Source organism: Morchella importuna (assembly GCF_003444635.1).
Source record: "Morchella importuna strain M04M26 chromosome Unknown Morimp01GS013, whole genome shotgun sequence".
Classification (NCBI taxonomy): Eukaryota; Fungi; Ascomycota; class Pezizomycetes; order Pezizales; family Morchellaceae; genus Morchella; species Morchella importuna.
Window position 1 is genome coordinate 3,513 of NW_025763410.1, and position 17,895 is coordinate 21,407.

Here is a 17,895-nt window from a genome sequence, read left to right on the forward strand (position 1 = left end):
TTGCTATCTGGTCGGGTGTTTCCGCTAGTTCTTCGGATCCCGACCAGCTCTTGGCAGAGATTGCGTGATTTGATTCGGGCGGAAGTTCGTCCGAGATGTGGCAGCAACTCCTCTCGCCTCTCATAGAAAAAGTCGCAGTGTCCCCGGACTACGGGAAAAACAAAAAACGGTCTAGGGAGAAAAAGCGGGAAAAAAGGGGCGGAACTTCGATAAAAGTACTCGGTTGCCCCCAGTTTGAACTCGGGGAGTCATGGAATCTTTACTAGCGAGGAGACCCCTTAAAGTTATTAAGTTTTTAGACTACAAATACGATCAAACAAATAAACTTCATCTTTCGATCGAACGAGCCCAATGAATCCATCGTTGCCCGTTTACCCTTTCTATGTCAGATCGAAGTCACGGTCGTGTATCATCCCAGCACCCCCATTACAGCTTATCATTTGTCTTTGCTTTGGGCTTATTCTCAACTCTTTGCTTGTATTGTCGGTGCATTTCCTCCCCAATTTCCTTGTCAGTGATGGCACCTTGGAGACCTTTATTAAGCTGTGTGATAATAGCTTTTAGCCGGCGAGCACTGTCTGTATTACCCTTTAGTAGTCCCGCTGCTTGTCTAGCAAGGCTAATTGCACTTCTTGAAGTCCTGGGAGTTGCGGATACTGTCATGGGCGGGCGGAACTTTGAAAGCTCGGCGTTCTTGGCGTCCAGGGTCTTTTCCCTATCAATGACTTTGCGGGGATTGAAAGGAATGATGCCAGTCTTTCTCCATGCACTGAGGATATTGTCCTTTGTAAATGCGAGATTTCTGGCTGGAAATAAAAGCCTATATTCAATTAATATACCAATTTCCAGATAGTTAGTTGTTAGAAAACAGTTTTAATGGTACGTACTGGAGGAAGATTCCTTTATTGATTCCTGTTTCTCCCGCCTCAACTAAAAGATTCAACCCGTTACTATAATGGGTTTGTAAGGGACTGAATATGCCGACATCAAGAGGTTGTAATATATGCGTGGAGTGGGCAGGAAGACAGAGGGGTATAATCCGATTGCTCAAGCAAAAATCGAAAAATTCCCAAGTTAAGTGGCTAGTATGCCCATCTAGGATTAGGAGACGATAATCACCATTGGCTCTGTTTATAATTAGTTGCTGGATATGAGATTGGGCTTTGAAGTACGATTGATTGCTTACTGTTTAGCCGAGTTGGGTTCAAAGTCCTTGACTAGCCATTCGAAACCAAGCTTTTGGTCACTCCAACCTTTCGGGGAGTAGCCAAATACTGCTTTGTCACTATCTTTCAATGCTGCGTACCAGCCCATATAGTGACCATCACCTTTGTTTATTATCATTGGTGGTAAGGTGCGACCGTCACCACTGATAGCCTCAATGACAGTCACCCAAACTCGGCTACCGTCATGCGTCAATCGCGGATTTCTCCTCCCCTTTTTACAGATCACCTTGCAGCGTTTAGCCACACCCATCATGAAACTTTTTTCGTCCATATTGTAAGTATTTTGAGGCTGAATATTAAACTTCTTGGTCACCTCATTTAACTGTTTCCATATTGATTAGAAAGAGTTTTAAACGGGGAAATTGGACTTTTACCTTGCGAAAATAATCTTTTAACGCTTCCAGATTTGATGCATAGGCTCTCTGGCGATCTAAGCGATTGCTGTGCTTAGTCGCTACATCAGGGTTGCGATCGAGGAATCTAGTAAGCCAATGTTTTCCTAGATTTCGATGACTGGTGCGGTTTTTGACCAATACAGCCGCCATTTCCTTTACTATTGCTATGTGAGGTGGGAAGCCCCACTCATCCATCTTCAAAATCCATCGGACCATTGATTTCTCCTCTTGCTCAGTTAAAAGCTGTTGATGCCGATGACTTTCCTTTCTACTTTGGGCCCCTCCAAGTCTATCACGTAGAGTTGAGTAGGCAATTGAGTACTTCTCTGCTGTTGCCCTTATTGATGGTTCTGTACTCTTTCTGTAGTGATGAATTGCCAAAATCATCCGCTCCTCCCGCTCATCCTTCTCTCTCTGTGATAGTCGACCCATTATGCGTTGTTGTTTGGTTCTGTGATGCCTCGTACTCTTTCTACAGTGATGGGAGCTCGTTTGCTACCTCTGGCTCGGCGCCGAGCGGAATCCCTGTCATGGGCGGTTTCACGGTAAAGTACGTTACATGACTTAAATTAGCTGGCTAGCGCCAGATCAATATATTGAGGACTATGTGTACTGTGAAAGAAAATTCTAATTGTATATCGATACTATACTGCTAGCAGCTTAGCAAATCGCCAGAGATATAGAGAGATAAACCCACGATGTATGATATCAGGAATTATTTTCATTCTCGCGATCGCACATCGATCGCAAAATATATTTTCGCTATATTGCATGTAGCCTTTCTGAAAATTAGTGGAAGCATACGTGTATAATATATACATGTATATAGAGTTCCTTTAATTTATATGCACTAATTACAATGTATATACAACACGCAACATTGAAATACATATTGTATCCAACGGAACATGAATGACATGCGCGCATGCATCGGTCTAGTACATGTATGCTACATGTATATATATACTGTGAAAAAAATAAAAATATAAACCGTCGAAAAACACAACCCTTCATCCGGCGCCCTTACCATTGAACTGAGTCCATGGCCAACTATATATGGGCCCCTTAGCTGATAAACGGATTAAAAGTAAAACGAAGGCAGTAGATAAGAGGACCAGGGAGATACGCCTGGGAAACCATGAGGTGATTTTGCTTCGAATTCCCCAAGGCCTGGGTACGATGCCGTATATACGTATGGGATCGATCTCAACATTGACGACATGCGACGGGCCCTAGACTCGAGGATCGATAGGAGTGATCAATTTAAAGTTATGACTCGCGAGGGCACGGTGGCAACACATAAATGTTCGTAGTACTTCAATTAAGAAAGAAAGACGCTTGAATCCATAAAGATATCTATAAGCTAAATTATATAAAGAAAGTTATTTTTAGGTTCAAATCCTACTTTAATTACATGTGATTAAGTTATCATCATTTTTGAACCCCAGCGATGGAGAAACCAAGGTAGTATTGTCATATTCATCACAGATCTGCAAATACTTCAGACGAATTACCATATCATGATCAGTTAGGATTTCGAAATCTGGGCTGTACAGCATGAACTTGATTGCGTTATTCTTGATCGACTTATCAATTTCTATCATCTGTTTTACATTTTAGGCCGGTTGTACGTGAGATCATGTGCGTACGTCTAGCTGCAGGGGGGTCTCGAGATTTTTTTTTTTTTGTTTAATTCATTAGAGATCTCGAGACATATTTGAAGCCCAACAGCTATATCGATATAGCGTAACTACATGTACCTACATATATTGCCCACATGGCCAGCTACATGCAAATACATACACTACGCAAATATTTTAGTATCTCGCGATGTTATATAGACCAGTTGTAATAGATTAATTCCGGTCGAGATTTGTACATGTGATCACGTGGGCTGGCTGTATTTAAGTAAATACATACATTTAATTGTGGTGCACATATATAGTTTGTAGGTCAGAAGGCCGCGACCGCTCTATCATGCATGGGCCATTGGGCAAATGCAGTGAAATATGAACTTATTGGAGTACATGTGCACGTGTATGCATATTATCATTCCTGGCCTAAGAGTCTAGCCTCCAGAGCATTACAGCCAACAGCTTCGCTCACATATATGTACTTACTACCTGGCGTATACTATAGTATATAATTCCCATCATTTAATGTCATTGTTTATGTGTCCCCTAGGCCGCCAGGACTGATCTCAACTGTGTCACAATCAGAATATGTGGAAGTTGTGATATACATGTAAAAAAAACTATTTACATCACCCCCCACGATTTTGCACTACATGCATGTAAATACATGTAGTTCTTATCATCTAATCCAGCCGTGATAGAATATCACCTATCTACGGACACTTCCCTGCAACGTTTCTATCACCAATTGATCCCTATTGGGAATTGTTTGCCATTGGGAAACACTACATGTATTGAGATCAGGCCTGGATCCAGCCTAAGGGATATATATAATCCTTTTGTACTAGTTATACGTATATGATTATATTAAACAGATTGCCAAGTGGGGCCCAGGAATTGGTTATTGCAAATATATATATTGCGTTCAGGCGGAAACCCGCAATGATAGTACCTAAAAAGTACCTCTGAAAAAATCATCTATCTCTGATCAGCTAGGTTACTTATAAGGACGATCGGTCGGATCTGTTTAATCTATGAAAGCCTATTCGAGTGGGATATGCTGACCATTCAAGGTACTCTAGTATCTGACTTGGGAATTGAAAATTTCTGGGATAGTTCGTCGACATCAGCTGCGCTATCTATTTTTAAGTTATGGGACATGCTTCGCCGCAATTGGCATATATATATACATGTATTCATGTAGTAGACTTCGACAGGTACTGATGAAAGCTTACAGTGCAAGTACCTAAACCGTGCATGCGTGGACTTTACACTTGATACATACATGTACCTCTAGCTAGGTATACATACATGTGCTATGCATGTGTTGTTACATGTACCTTAGCGTCGAACCGCATACAATTATAAGCCTTATTCAGTCGGCTTATCCAGAACGTAGGCTCACAATAGCCTTATCAGTACAAAAACCCTTTTTAAGCCTTATTTCATCCTTAAAACATGCTTAAATAGCACTTACCTGAACCTTTTTGTACTGATAAGGCTATTGTGAGCCTACGTTCTGGATAAGCCGGCTGAATAAGGCTTATAATTGTATGCGGTTCGACGCTAAGGTAATTATTACTCTATACTCTTGAATATATACATGTAGTGTCGATGCTGCAAGGGCAATTCATGAGACCCCTTGTAAGCACCACAGACAACGGGCGTAACTAAGATCTTGTAGAGGTGAAGTACATATCTCCATTGAAACTTTTACCCTCCTGACAAAAATAGTGATATATATATGATTCACTTGGTGAGCAAGAGCCAGGAAGTGAGTTACGATAGAAGTAAAATTACTAATATGTATGTCTTAAGTACTCCTCATTCTGAGCCTGAAATACACATGTTAGGCCTATGACGGCGCCGTGGTGGACACAATTTATCCCTTGAACCAAGTACTGTCGTTCACGGGGCATTGACGGACACTGGGAGTTGACGGACAAGGGCGAAAACTGGGCTTGGCTGTCTCTTTTTTGGCCTGCCCGTGAATACCCGGTGTCCGTGAACGATAGTGCTAACCTTCTTGCTTTTGAATTTTTGCGTTGGCTAATAGTAATACAGCCAATCAAAATCAACATAAGTTACTAGATAAGGCTAGTATTAGCTGAAAGAGTTTCATCCGCCTAAGGGATAAGTTGTGTATCCCTTAGGCGGTTAGGCCGAATCGCAAAGTGTTACTGAACCTGATATATGTAGTTAAAGTTCTCTGATAAACGCTCTGAGTGAGTGTTCGAATATTACCATACGCTAGAGAGCTCCACCTATTCCACTAGATATAGGGAGAGAATGAACAGTAACTGCGTTCAATTGAGCACATTAACCATATCAGGTTCGGGATAATAGGTACATGTAGTAGAGTAAAAGCAAGAGCCACACCTTGGTGCCAAAGTTAGGGGTCAATGATTTCAGTTAGCCTCTAAATTTTGTATGGTGAGTTACAAATCGCCACAGGCCCTGAAAATGGAGGAGCGGATGGATCGCGCACCGTCTTATAATTTGGGTCTAGTGGTCGCGTGGACGAATATTCGGGTGTAGGTTACGGATCAGTTCGCGCCTCATTTGTCGATTACATATACAACTTACCTGATTAGGGAGATAGTCCAAGACTAATACTGTGGCTGATCAGCATAACCCCTGCAAGGTTCAGGCGTCCGTTCTGCACCGTTCCTCTGTCTTTCCCCACCATGTGTCGTCTTACTTATAACTAGCACCCCCAACCGCAACCGCTGGTGGCCTGAAGTCTGCCTGCCTGCCTGAATACCTCCCCACAGCGATCATTATTACCATCATCAATCATCTCTACAAAACTACAATAGTAGATAGCCCGCCGATTCACAGCTTTATCGCTCACAACTTCCATCTGCACTCCTACTCGCACTCCTACTCACGCTCACATATCACCGCTCTCACTCACGCGGCTGCAGTAGTCGCTATGACCACTACATCCTCTAATACTCCTGGTACTGTCGCGTCAGATTTTATGCCACTGCCAAAATCTTTGCACTCCGGAAAGGAATCTGCAATGTCTATTGAGGAAGAAGATACTTCTAAGATGTCATGTCCATCGACACGGAGCCCATCACCACGCATCAAAAAGGAACAACATCCACCTGAAGAATTTAGCGATACAGATTTCATCCCAGCTGATACTTACTGCGAACTCAACCCCATGGAAGAAGCTCCACAAAAGTCCTCTAAATCAAAGAAGATCAAAGAGGAGAAACTTCTAGTTACTGAACCCGTTGTAATCTCTACCTCAATAACGACAACACATGTCAAGGATCTCCATGAGCTCTGCCAATCACAAGTGAGAATGTCGCCTTCTTTCGAATTTAAAGCGGAATTGCCGCTTGGGTTTAGCGCAACTCTGAGGCTAGTCGGACCAGAAGGAATAAAAGAATTCCAGGCCGAAGGGGCTTATCCTAGTAAGAAGCATGCGAAGGAGGCAGTAGCGGGTTTAGGGCTTGAATATCTGAGGAGCCTACCGAAGAATTCAAAGTCAATGATGAATGAAAGCCCCGAAAAAGATGATACGAATTGGGTTGGGAAATTAAGTGGTGAGAAAGCCTCCTTTACCACCTTGCTGGTTTCAGATTACTTTCTCCATTTCCGGCACATAAACCAGAATAACTCGATACGTTTTTTATTTTGAAGTTGGAAAGGGGCTTATTTATCGTTTACAGATTGGTGTAATAGTAGGAAAACAAGGCCAGAATTCACAGACTATGCTACACCCGGCGCCGGCTTCTCATGCGAAATCAGGCTTCCTGCAGAACCCGGTTATCCCGGTCTTGAAGACGAGGTATTCGGTGACAAGAACGCTGCATTTAAAAACAAGCGCTCTGCAAAAGTTGCGGCCTCCAAAGCGGCTTGGATTTGGCTGCAGAAGAATTCACCAGCGCCATCCTCTAATGGTTCCATATCGGGTGGTACCAAGAAGTCCGGAAAGCTAAGTAAAGCCACCGGAGACGTAATATATCCCAAAGGATCTAAACCGGCGGCGATTGTAAATCGTAATTACCCTATATCCTGGTTCCTTATGTCTCTTCTACCTCGGTCCGTTCATGTCTTAATCAGGTTATAAGATGGCTGACGATACTCATGAAGTTGTCTGTCCTCGTCTTGGAGTAAACACTCCTGAATATAAATTCACGCCTGACCCACGGACTCCGGGGATGTATGACGTCGCGGCGATTATCAGACGACCCAATGGCCCCAAAGACGTCATGGTTGGCCCTCTGAAAAATCTCTACGGCAAGAAGAAAGCAAGAGAGGAGATGTCAGCAGGAGTTTATAACTGGATAAAAAAGGAAGCAGAAAGACAGGGCGTTGGAATATACGAAGCCACCGATACGGATGAGTCTTGAGCCTATGCTGGACTACCGAAACCCGTTTAATACCCTAAATGGTTATGGTGGCTTAGTGTAGGTCGTGAGACTCACATCTTACTCGGCGAAGATAATAAGTACTGGATCATTCAAGATTCCTCGTCACCCTGAATGCGCACTTTTCGATAAAATACGAGTCTAGTTTCTGAATTGTCCAGTCTTTATTACCTCCCTGATTAACATTCTTTTTTTTTGTTGGTGTTCCACTGTATTTGCTGGTGTTTCTCGGAGTATTTGACACTTCCCGGAGGAGGGGTTTCCTCACTGCATAGGACGGAAAAGTAAACTTGGCGTTCCTGCGTTCCTGCGTTCCTGCGTTCCCTTTTTTCCTTTCTTTTTTGGGGGTGGGATGGTCTTTTCTTTGTTCTTATATATATATATATATATTCTCATTTTTTGTTTTACTTCTTTTGGTAGAATATCTTGTTTCAAGTTAATCCTAGTGGAGCGTATTAACAATGCTCGGTGTTTCATGCGATTTCATGTCTAGTAGAGTTGTACTCTTTTCACAAAGATACGATCAATTTGTATATTGAGATATTGGGTTGTTTGAATCAAGAATAGAAAACCGGGCGTTTGCGTTGGTAATTTTACCAGCTAATAATAATATTTGCAAATGGTTATCCACACCAGTTTTGTCTACTACATCTTAAAGTTAAACGTAGAAATGTCGACTGGTATATAATGCCCAAATAGCTAGAGAATACCGCAAAAATTTAATTCAGAAAATCACTTTTAGCACACTGTAGTAAGACCATAAATGGTTAGTAAACCTGGAAGCGCATTCCGATTATCTAAGATAATAACCCCTACATTAGCAGAGCAAGCAAGCTAAATGAGTTTAGGTCCCAGAAACCGTCATTTAGAAATAAAAGTATTCTGGTATGTCGCAGATTTATAAGTGTTATGTAAACACCTACCCCTCGATACAATTCAAAGACTGATCTCTTATAATGATTATAAGGGCAGAAGATGGCAGCCTAGAAGACCCCTGCCCCCCCAATCTTTTCTTGGCGTCAGACTGACATGGAGATTGACCTCCACACCAGAATCATCCTTTCTAGAGAGTAGAACATTAATAGGTCTCTAGGTATTTCAGTTAAATTAGCAACATGTAGCTAGCGACATTTACAGTAGAAGGATTCGAAATAAATGACAAGGCACTTACACCTTCATTCTGGGTAACAAGTTCGGCTACTCTTGAGAGTCTTGAATGATTCAAAGCGTTCACAGTACCAAACCGTTTGATAAGGTCCCCTGGTCTCATGCCGGCTTCAGCGGCGGGACTTCCTGGTACAACCGTGTTAACCCTTGCGAAAGGCGCTTCTATCAGTTGTGTAGTAGAGGAAGAGGTCGCTGGGGATGATGGTGTAGCAGCAAGTGAGGCTGCAATAGTTGCATGATGGGCATGAAGACCCTTTTCGATCTTGTTCATGAGGCCCTTATAGTCGTTGCGGAGGTGTATTATTCGTGACCGAGTGATGCGAATCTGGGCAACGTCGATGTCGTCACGTGGGTATCCATCGAAGGTACAGAGCGGCGTCTGCATATTTACTTTATGCTGATTTAAAACATTCCAGGTTAGCTTTCCATCCATTCTCAGCTCCATTGAGGAATTCAATCAACTTTATAGGTGACCCAAGGCCAAATTTCTAAAAGGAAGAATGCTTGAATCATTATAATTGTGGATAAAAGCCTTTGAACCCGGATAACATACTGAATCTAAAACGCTTCCCAGAGCCTTAAGCTCAGCTTCCACATTATCTTTCTCCTTCATCAAAGCTAGGAGATCCTCCTTTGCATTCCCATTACCGTTTTGAGGCGCATTGTTGTGAGGATTTGGGGAAGAGACGATAGAGGGCATGTGAATATCCATTTCTGTGAGTGGGGGGTTAGGTTATAGCTTTTGTGAGGCAACTATGAGCTGGGGAAGTGGGGATGATAACTAAAAGAGCAGATGTAGAGAAGCGGGGTCTCCGTGCTGGGAATTACGCTATTAGGGCGAAGCCATCCCAAATTTACCACCTTGGCGACGTCATATCCCGAAAAGAGCTGCGCCGGGAGATCGACGATCTCGCATCAACCCAGGGTTGACGAGGAGATGTCGATTCCCGTAGTATTCAATTCAACTTCTCTCGTGGCGGCACGCTCGTTATCTACTCCATATACACTGTGGCATGTTGAGATCCATTGCGTGCTTTTTGCAATGTTCCGCAGCGACAGCTCAGCTTTCAGCCTGGTTTTGGTTTTTTTCGTGCATGCGTCTTTAGCGACCTTGCACTTGACTCTCGCAAATCAAAACGTGAGCTCTGATACAAGACCTGGTCAATTGTTGACCGGCTGTGATCCTGCATTGTTATCGTGGTAAGGAAGTGGACCACGGGGTGAATCCTGAATGGCGAAGATTTACTGAGACCTCCCTAGTAACCGATATGGTAACCGGTGCGTTCTTGCATGCTTGCGTTTGAGAGATAGCGGAATGCCGCAAAGCCCCTAGGAAGCTCCAACCCGCTCACCTCCGATGGGAGGAGCAATCATAGAAATAAATAAAAATAAAAATATCTGCTTAACTGAACCAGCAGCGTGTCATGACCACTACGAGCCAGACGAGCTGCATGAGTATGCTTCCCAGTTGTTGGCCGCATATGATATCCGTCGAGTGCTGGGGCTGTTCAAGTTTATCCCTTCTCTTGCTCTGTCTGTCCCTCACACTCCCTCTCTATTATTCCGCTCTTTCTCTGTCTTTCTATTCTATTGCCAAGGTACGTATTTTTTTCTCTTTTCTCTTTTCTCCCACTCGACCTCGTTTTTGGTTGAAATTTGATAGTCACTCTTGTTCCACGCGGCCGTCACCTGCAGCTGGCTTATTTGTTTTTTCCGCAGTTGGTCACAAAGTAGCGTTCGAGCTGTAAATATAGACTACGTTCCCAAATTCCTCTTCTTACCATGCCTTGCTTCTAAACTCCTTTTGTTTTCAATTGTCTTGCTCTTTGGTTACACTTCTTCTTCTTCTTCTTCTTCTTCTTGTTGTTGTTGTTGTTGTTGCTGCTCTCTTTCTTATCTCTGCGTTTTCTCATTATTTCTTGCAGAGATGGCTATGACTATCCCAGCGCAGCAATCAGACAGTGATTCGTTATACTTCAAAGATTCCGTATCGTGGAAACCTCCCTATTTTATTCGGCCTTTCGTCTCAACAACAGCAACTACAAATGCCGAATCTTCGAGGGAAAGTAGCACCATTCAGAGCTTCCACTCAACAGCAGATAAACTGTCTGTTCTATCCATGGATCTCGGAGCTGCAGAATGCCAGCCATCGTCAATCAATGAATCCACTGCTAGCTCTGCAACAAGTCCGTGCTCACATTCATCGGACGCTGATTGGGCAATCCCTGTGGTATATACGGAAATGGTGGAGGCAGATCGGAGTTCATTGAATCTGGCACTAAAAAGGACTACTGAATCCACCGAAACAGCTGATTTTTTTGAGGAGTTTGAAGAGTTAACGACTACTTCCTCTAATGGCATTGAAATTTCACAAAACGAGTTAGACGTACCATATCGAAAGGAGAGGGACACGCTGCAATTCCGAAAGTGGATAAAATCGTTCCGCCGAAAAGAAACAAACCACCGAAAAAGCTTATATTCGTCAACGGAAGGCGCTTCCGCACTCATTGATGGCGATGCAGTTTCTTCTATGCCTTCCTCAAAAGCGGATACAAAAACACCTTCTTCATCAATGAGATTTGTTACTGCTGTAAAGACGGCATCAAATACATTTGCCTCTCTTTCTATCGCAGGTGGATCCACCAGAAGAAAGTCTAGTGGCGGCACACTAGATGATGCCACCGTAACAAGAATGAGGGATCGCAGATGCGCACTTGAAGAATTGATAAATACAGAAGAGTACTACATCGCTGATTTAAAGGTTTTGATGAATGTAAGTTTCGGACCGTATCTTTAAAATAGGTGACTGTTTCATTTGCTGAGCGTGGAAAGCTCTATTTCTCTGTGCTCAATGATTGCGATTGCATATCCGCAGATGTCAAGGACGCCATCAAACGCAACGTTGCCGAAATACTTGATCTCCATGAGAGCTTGTTGTCAGAAATATTTCGCATGCTCCCTGCTGCGTCACACCAAATTCAGAATTATAAAGGGAAGTTTCTTGATATCAGCCCGCAAGTAGGTGAATTGGAGAGGGCACACATTTTGTCAAACCCAGAGGCAGCCGCTAAAGTGGCAGAAGTGTTCGATAAAATGGTGAGCAGTAAATTGTGTGGTAACATTGCAACTGGTCCTGATATTCTTTTGGGGGGAGGGTACAGATGAGAGGGTTCTTTGTCTACGAAGAGTACTCCGCCAAATACGAACTCGTGTGCCAAGATCTAAGCCAATTTCGCGGTCAATCATGGAATTCATGGGAGAAAGGATGCGAGATGCTGGCTGGAGCAATAAACTCGCCAGACAATCAACGGGAGTATGGGAAGCGTGCTCTGACATTAGATGATATGCTTGTTAAGGTATGGAGACTCTATCCTCAAAAAATATACAGGATTTGAGGATACTTACTGATTCTTCACCTTTCGCAGCCCATACAAAGGATATGCAAGTATCCTCTGTTTTTTGCAGAGATAGTGAAATATACGCCAGCAATGGACTGCCCCCAAACAAATAGACTACTTGAAAAGGTTCGTTATCGACTGGAAGAGACGGCGTACCAGATTAACACAGCAAAACGCGAGGCACCAAGAACACGAGAGAGGATAGAGAAGACATGGTTGTTACAGGATCGAATAGACTTTCAGGAAAAGGTAATTCCACTCCTTCACATAATTGATATTTCCATGCTTTCTATAAGTGAAATCATTTCTAACTAGCCTTGCGATGCTTTTACAGTCCGGATTTTCTATACGTCTTTTGGGACACATTGTCCTGTGCGGCGTACTACATGTCGTTTGGCAACGGCAAACAGGCGTTACCGGGGAATATCTAGCTTGTTTATTATACAAGTCTTACCTTTTGTTGGCGACAGTTTCCAAGGCAGATAACAGGTATAGCGTGAAGTTCGCTATAACTTTGGCTACCGCCCGTATTGAGGAGGTGAATCAGGGCCGAGGTCGGTTTTCTAGTTGTTTTTAGAAGCTCAGTCTCTGATAATTAAACCACAGGTTTGACTTGTCATTCTGCGCTTTTCTCATGGAAAATTATATTCGAGGCAGGGCATCGAATTTACGAAATATTAGTCAGTGCTTGTTCAGCGAAAGAGGAGGAGGTATGGAGAACTCAGATATTGGACAGAGCGACAGCTGAAAGCAGAGACTACCAAGAGTACAGCTCAACGAACTTTGACCTTTTTGGTTCAATGAATTCCGATGTGAAGCCGATCGGAACCGTTTTTGGCCGCCCTGGAACTTTGGTCAGACATCAATCTCTCCATCGTTCGGGGAGCGATCCAAAATCAGATGTCGCCAATGTTATCATCAAAAATACTCATGCTCTCTCCGAAGTCATTTGTTCGCAGTCAAACGCCCCCAGTATCAATAGAAGCCTTTCTGTTTTGAGTATCAATCGAGTGCCAATTTTTTCACCCAAGCGGTCTGATAGGAATAGCATTGAGGCAAAGCTAGCAGATGTTTGGACAAAGGATATGCTATCTTTTGGATCGATGGGCCCTGGAACTCGGAAAAGAGCGGACACAAGCAACCTTATGAAAAGGCTGTCTGTGGTTAGCTTGGTATCAACAGTTGCAAGGAAATCTATGCACAGTTTACAGAGCTATGGGAGTCAGTCAGAGGCCTCCTCAATCCAATCATGTGAATCCGGGGATGGTGATGATTTTGATGCTATTGGGAAAAGGATGGCAGGCAGCTCAGTGAAATCCAAGCAACCACCAAAAAATGCTCCGAACATTGTCCCAATGAAAAGGGCATTCTCGTTTTCAGCCACAGGAAGGAAAAACAGCAATGATTGGAAAAATACTTGGCGTAAGAGTGCCGCCCCCTCTAAGGATGATAAACGGCGGCTCCCGATGACGCAAGAGGATGTGAGTGTTACTTATGAGACAGCCCCCAAAATTCTTGCACCGATGGCCAACAATCCAACAACAGATTCGGAATTTGGGCTGTCAAGAGAGTGTTTAAAAGATATCTCGAGTACTGCTCTTAATGATGTCACAATCCCGCCGTCACCTCCACTAAACTCCTTAAAAATACAGAGGAAAAAAAGGAATAACGCCCTAGGCCCAAAACCCAATTTGAAAGGGGTTTTTCAGAAGAGATTTTTTAGCAGAAGCACTGCACGATAGTGTGCTGTTTTTAGTGCTAATGCCACTACCACCGCTACCATTGTAGCCATCGACTATCTTTTCCTACCATTGTCTTTTCATTGCATCCCATTTACTATTTCTTTACTGTTTGGCTCGTTTTTATCGGCGTCTCGAGGTTTTAATCTGGGTTTGTGTTTATTTTTTATTGAGGCAAACTCTCTTCTGCCTCTCTGCAGTTAAGATAGTTATCGATTATCAAAACTTTGTACATGCGTAGGCAAAGAATCAAGCTTACCTGCTTGTGCATTGGTTACGGTCTCTAGGCGGAATGATTCCTGGTTTGCTTTTCTTTCCTTAGTTTCTCTCCTTCATTTCCCTTTCCAGACTTTGGCTCGGCCAGCCGCTTTTTTCTTTGTGTTTTCGTAAAGTGTTTATAACTTCTTGATAACCGGCCTTTTTTATGTTTATCTACCACCACTAGATGTAAAAAATAAGTGTTGACGTGATTTGTCGCTAATTATGTACCCCAAGATATCATTGACCTCCTGGGAAGTATCAGCTTAGTGCTCTGCAACAATGCCAGATCAAACGGCAGCCCTGTAAGTTCCCTGTAAATGTAATCTTTATCTTAACCGCACGCACACAGTCGGCCCATTACGTCGCTTTTCTTTTAAAAAAATTCTACATGTGGGGGCGCCTGCACAGCAGCATGGACAATGTCAGGTATGTATGCTAGATACGCGCAGTGCCTTCAGTTTAGAAACTAAAGAACTTAGCAGTACCTTCATACTCTATAGATAGCGACGGCCTAAATGAATCAAGGCTGAGTCTGTGAGGTTGCCCTATTCGATATCCACCCAATTGTGTAGAGTAGACTTCATGAAACGCATCCCCCCACCTATGTAGGTAGCCCCCTCCCCCCCGCTACTCGCGATTCTCAGCTTCCTTTATTCTAGGGTATGTACCTACATAGTTTTTCTCTCTTTCTTTCCTTCCATTGTATTCCAGCATCCTTCGTCTCTCTATTGCTTTAATTGCTTTTTCCACCACCACACACCAAACGCAGTGAAGAACCAGCCAATTCTGGACCAGTCAGTTCGTTCAGCAGACCCGATACAAAGCTATCAGCGCTCTACTTATCAGTCCCAAAACTCTACTTTTTGTGTGGGGTCAGTCAGTCGGTCCGGGTCACAGAGTGTGTACCTACGTAGAGTAGGTGCCACAATAGGCACTCTGCCTACTACGTACGTACGCACGCACTCCACCCCGCAACCCGCATAATCAGGTATTTGTACTGAATCGGTACAGAGACTGGCAGAAAGTGCTGTTTGGGCCGTATGTAAGTAGAAATCTCGAACTGCCCCTCCACTCCACTTCACACTTCTGCTCTCAAGCGAGAAAAGAAGTAAAGAAAAGAGACGACGCAAGCTTTTTCCAAGAAGTAAGAGTAGCCCTATGTAGTAGTAGTACCATACCATTCGCAGACTTGTAGCTGCGAGGTTATTTATAACACCCCGCCAATAGCCGCACGCCGTCGTCCCGGGAACGGGGAATAAGTTGCCCAAAGCGGCCTGCGCGGTCATTGGCTCCCTCCTGCTGCTTCTACTGCAAATGCTCAGCCCCGCACGTGTGTTGCGCGTTCCATCCGATACCTGGCGATGGGATACCGCGCGTGGAAACCTGCCAAATTGCTTCTGTGGGAAATATTGGCATTTCCATCCATCCCATCCACCCAGTCAGCTAGCCAGCCCACACACATTTCCATCTTCTTTCTCTCTCTGCATGACTCGTGCATATGCACCGATCATCAAACCACTGCATGAATGGATGGATCCTTGCCTTCTTCTACTACTAGCTGGCGGGCGGGCTGGTTGGAGACGAACCAATAAAATGGGAGACCGAGAAACCCGGATCAGCGCTCCTTTGCCCTCCTCTCTGTCAGCTGAAAGTAAAAAACTGAAACCCGATTCCGCATCGAGATTCTTCAGAAGTCTCGCCTTTGCTTTTTCCTTTTCTTTTCGGTTTCGGGTTTTCGGTCCTTGGATTGTGGGTGTGTGTGCTCGTAAGATCGGATTGGACGAAAAAAGCGCAGGAACAAAATCTTGTTATGTAATTCCAAGCTGAAGGGTGGGCACTGAGTGAAGTGCTCTTTTTCCCCTTTCCTTTCTTCTGTTCGTCCGGTCCGGTCGGTGAAGAGAGGAAAAACACCGCTGCGGCTGCGGTTGGTCAACTGGTCGGACACACGCGTCGGATACGGTGTGCGAGTGAGCGCTCATGTCGCAGGCCTCTATGTAGAGTACCGTACTCTAGTCTACAAGGGTTGGGGGTATCTGTGCTACCTAGAGTAAGTACCTACTCTAGCTACATGTATGTCTCGCTCGTCGTGCCCGGACCAAGGCTACTCCTTCAGGTACCGGTACCTACTTGTTGTCTCACGGCAGGTGCTTGTTGTTTGGTTGTCGGCGGTGAAAAGGCTTGTATCCGGTCCGGCCGGGACACACACACTTTCTTATGAATTTGCTTTTGTGGGAGGCACTGAAACAGGCTGGCTGCTTTTCGGTACCACGTTTTTTCTTTCTGCCTTGTCGCCGTGAGAGATATCATGGATGTACGGTGTCGGACAGCCAAAACCAGCCGGCCAGAGCAACCACCGACTCCCCTTCACCCCATCGACTTTCAACAACGCAACACTTGTCCAAAAATAATGTCCTTTTGTAAAATGGGTCTAATCATGGTTGTAAACATCCCCATAAAAGGGGATTTAAAATAATTAAGAACTGGCTGCACTATGACCTCTCAAACATTTGGTGCAATCTGCCCGAAAAAAACATAGGTGTGAAATAATAACTTTAATAGCTTTATGCCAAGGCGGCCACATTAATTGGGATAATTCTTACCCTATTCGGATGATTCGATGATTGTTATTACCCGATTAGGACTAGTTTCTGGCTTGAAAAGAACATGAGGGTTGATTTTGACTGTCCGGCGCTGTACATGTATGCATGTACCTCGATACTCTGAAGATCAGGACGAAAACTCTGGTCCATGATTCATGATCCTGCGGTCTACTTCACAAAAAGATCTGTGTCTTGAGACTCTCCGAACCGGGCTCGTCATCTAGTGCGAGACCCAGCTGGAGCCGGCCGGCTAGACACATCTCATCTTAGCTACCCTACCAGGGCTTGTGATGGAAAAAGCTCATACGCAGCACCTGGAAGTTAAGCTTGTCATCTTGGTACCAGATCTCATCATCAGAAAATGGAGGCAGGAATTGACGCTTCCGGCATATCATACTGCAGCAGCACTGCTTGATGAAAACCGATCTTGGATTGCATACCTTGTCTTGGTGCCGTCTTATCTAGATCACCCTGCCCCTCCGGTCGTCGTGATAGATACATTAGCTAGTGTCTGTCCGTCACTACCGCCGGTACTATACTACTGTGAGGACAGGCTCGGGGCGGGCTCGGGGTGGAGAGGCAATCACACGTAGATCCGGAGATATGTGTGTTGATCCCCGTGCGTCAATTCTGATCTAGACAAGTGTCCATAATGAGTAGTAGAGCCTTACACGTGCTGAATGGCGCGATATTGTTCAGTATTGTGTCCTGGGCGGGGGAGGGCGCGTTGATGGAGTAGAACAGCTAGCCCCGGACTTGTGTTCTAACGTAGAAACCCCTCCCCCCCTAAATCTGCTTGGCGGGTGAATACCTGGTATGACCGATCATTGACCTACCAGGTGAGGGAAAGAGTCTCGTTAGCCAGAGAACAAGGAGTACCCTCTTTTGTTCTAGCTAGAAGTGGTAATGGTATGTAGTACCCCGTGGGGAGAAAAAAGACGCTTTATGGTTTCTCATAGAACTTCTGGGGTCTGTCACACTACCTATTCTAATGTGGTATCTCTGGGAGCTAACTCTAAAGTCATCATCCCAGTCTACAAGTTACTCGGGGCAGGCAAGAAGAACCTGAAAATGACTTTTTATGGTA

At 44.3% G+C, this 17,895-nt stretch overlaps 4 protein-coding genes across 4 annotated transcripts; 2 read left to right on the forward strand and 2 right to left on the reverse strand.

Moving 5' to 3' along the window:
- Positions 1–426: 426 nt before the first annotated feature.
- On the reverse strand, positions 427–2,053 carry LAJ45_04931 (uncharacterized protein; the record flags this gene model as incomplete). Its single annotated transcript, XM_046114507.1, has 3 exons — positions 427–820; positions 1,187–1,548; positions 1,601–2,053. 3 exons carry the CDS (start codon positions 2,051–2,053, stop codon positions 427–429), a joined length of 1,209 nt encoding a protein of 402 aa, XP_045972056.1.
- Positions 2,054–6,190: 4,137 nt separating this feature from the next.
- Positions 6,191–7,625, forward strand: LAJ45_04932 (uncharacterized protein; the record flags this gene model as incomplete). The annotated part of the gene is made up of 3 exons (XM_046114508.1): positions 6,191–6,815; positions 6,942–7,271; positions 7,366–7,625. 3 exons carry the CDS (start codon positions 6,191–6,193, stop codon positions 7,623–7,625), a joined length of 1,215 nt encoding a protein of 404 aa, XP_045972057.1.
- An 811-nt stretch (positions 7,626–8,436) lies between these two features.
- Positions 8,437–9,522, reverse strand: LAJ45_04933 (uncharacterized protein; the record flags this gene model as incomplete). Its single annotated transcript, XM_046114509.1, has 5 exons — positions 8,437–8,440; positions 8,567–8,586; positions 8,673–8,732; positions 8,815–9,207; positions 9,364–9,522. The coding sequence occupies 5 exons, from the start codon at positions 9,520–9,522 to the stop codon at positions 8,437–8,439; spliced, it is 636 nt and encodes a 211-aa protein (XP_045972058.1).
- Positions 9,523–10,737: 1,215 nt separating this feature from the next.
- LAJ45_04934 (uncharacterized protein) lies at positions 10,738–13,786 on the forward strand (the record flags this gene model as incomplete). Its single annotated transcript, XM_046114510.1, has 7 exons — positions 10,738–11,583; positions 11,643–11,906; positions 11,972–12,166; positions 12,236–12,457; positions 12,543–12,762; positions 12,815–13,689; positions 13,754–13,786. The coding sequence occupies 7 exons, from the start codon at positions 10,738–10,740 to the stop codon at positions 13,784–13,786; spliced, it is 2,655 nt and encodes an 884-aa protein (XP_045972059.1).
- Positions 13,787–17,895: the final 4,109 nt, after the last annotated feature.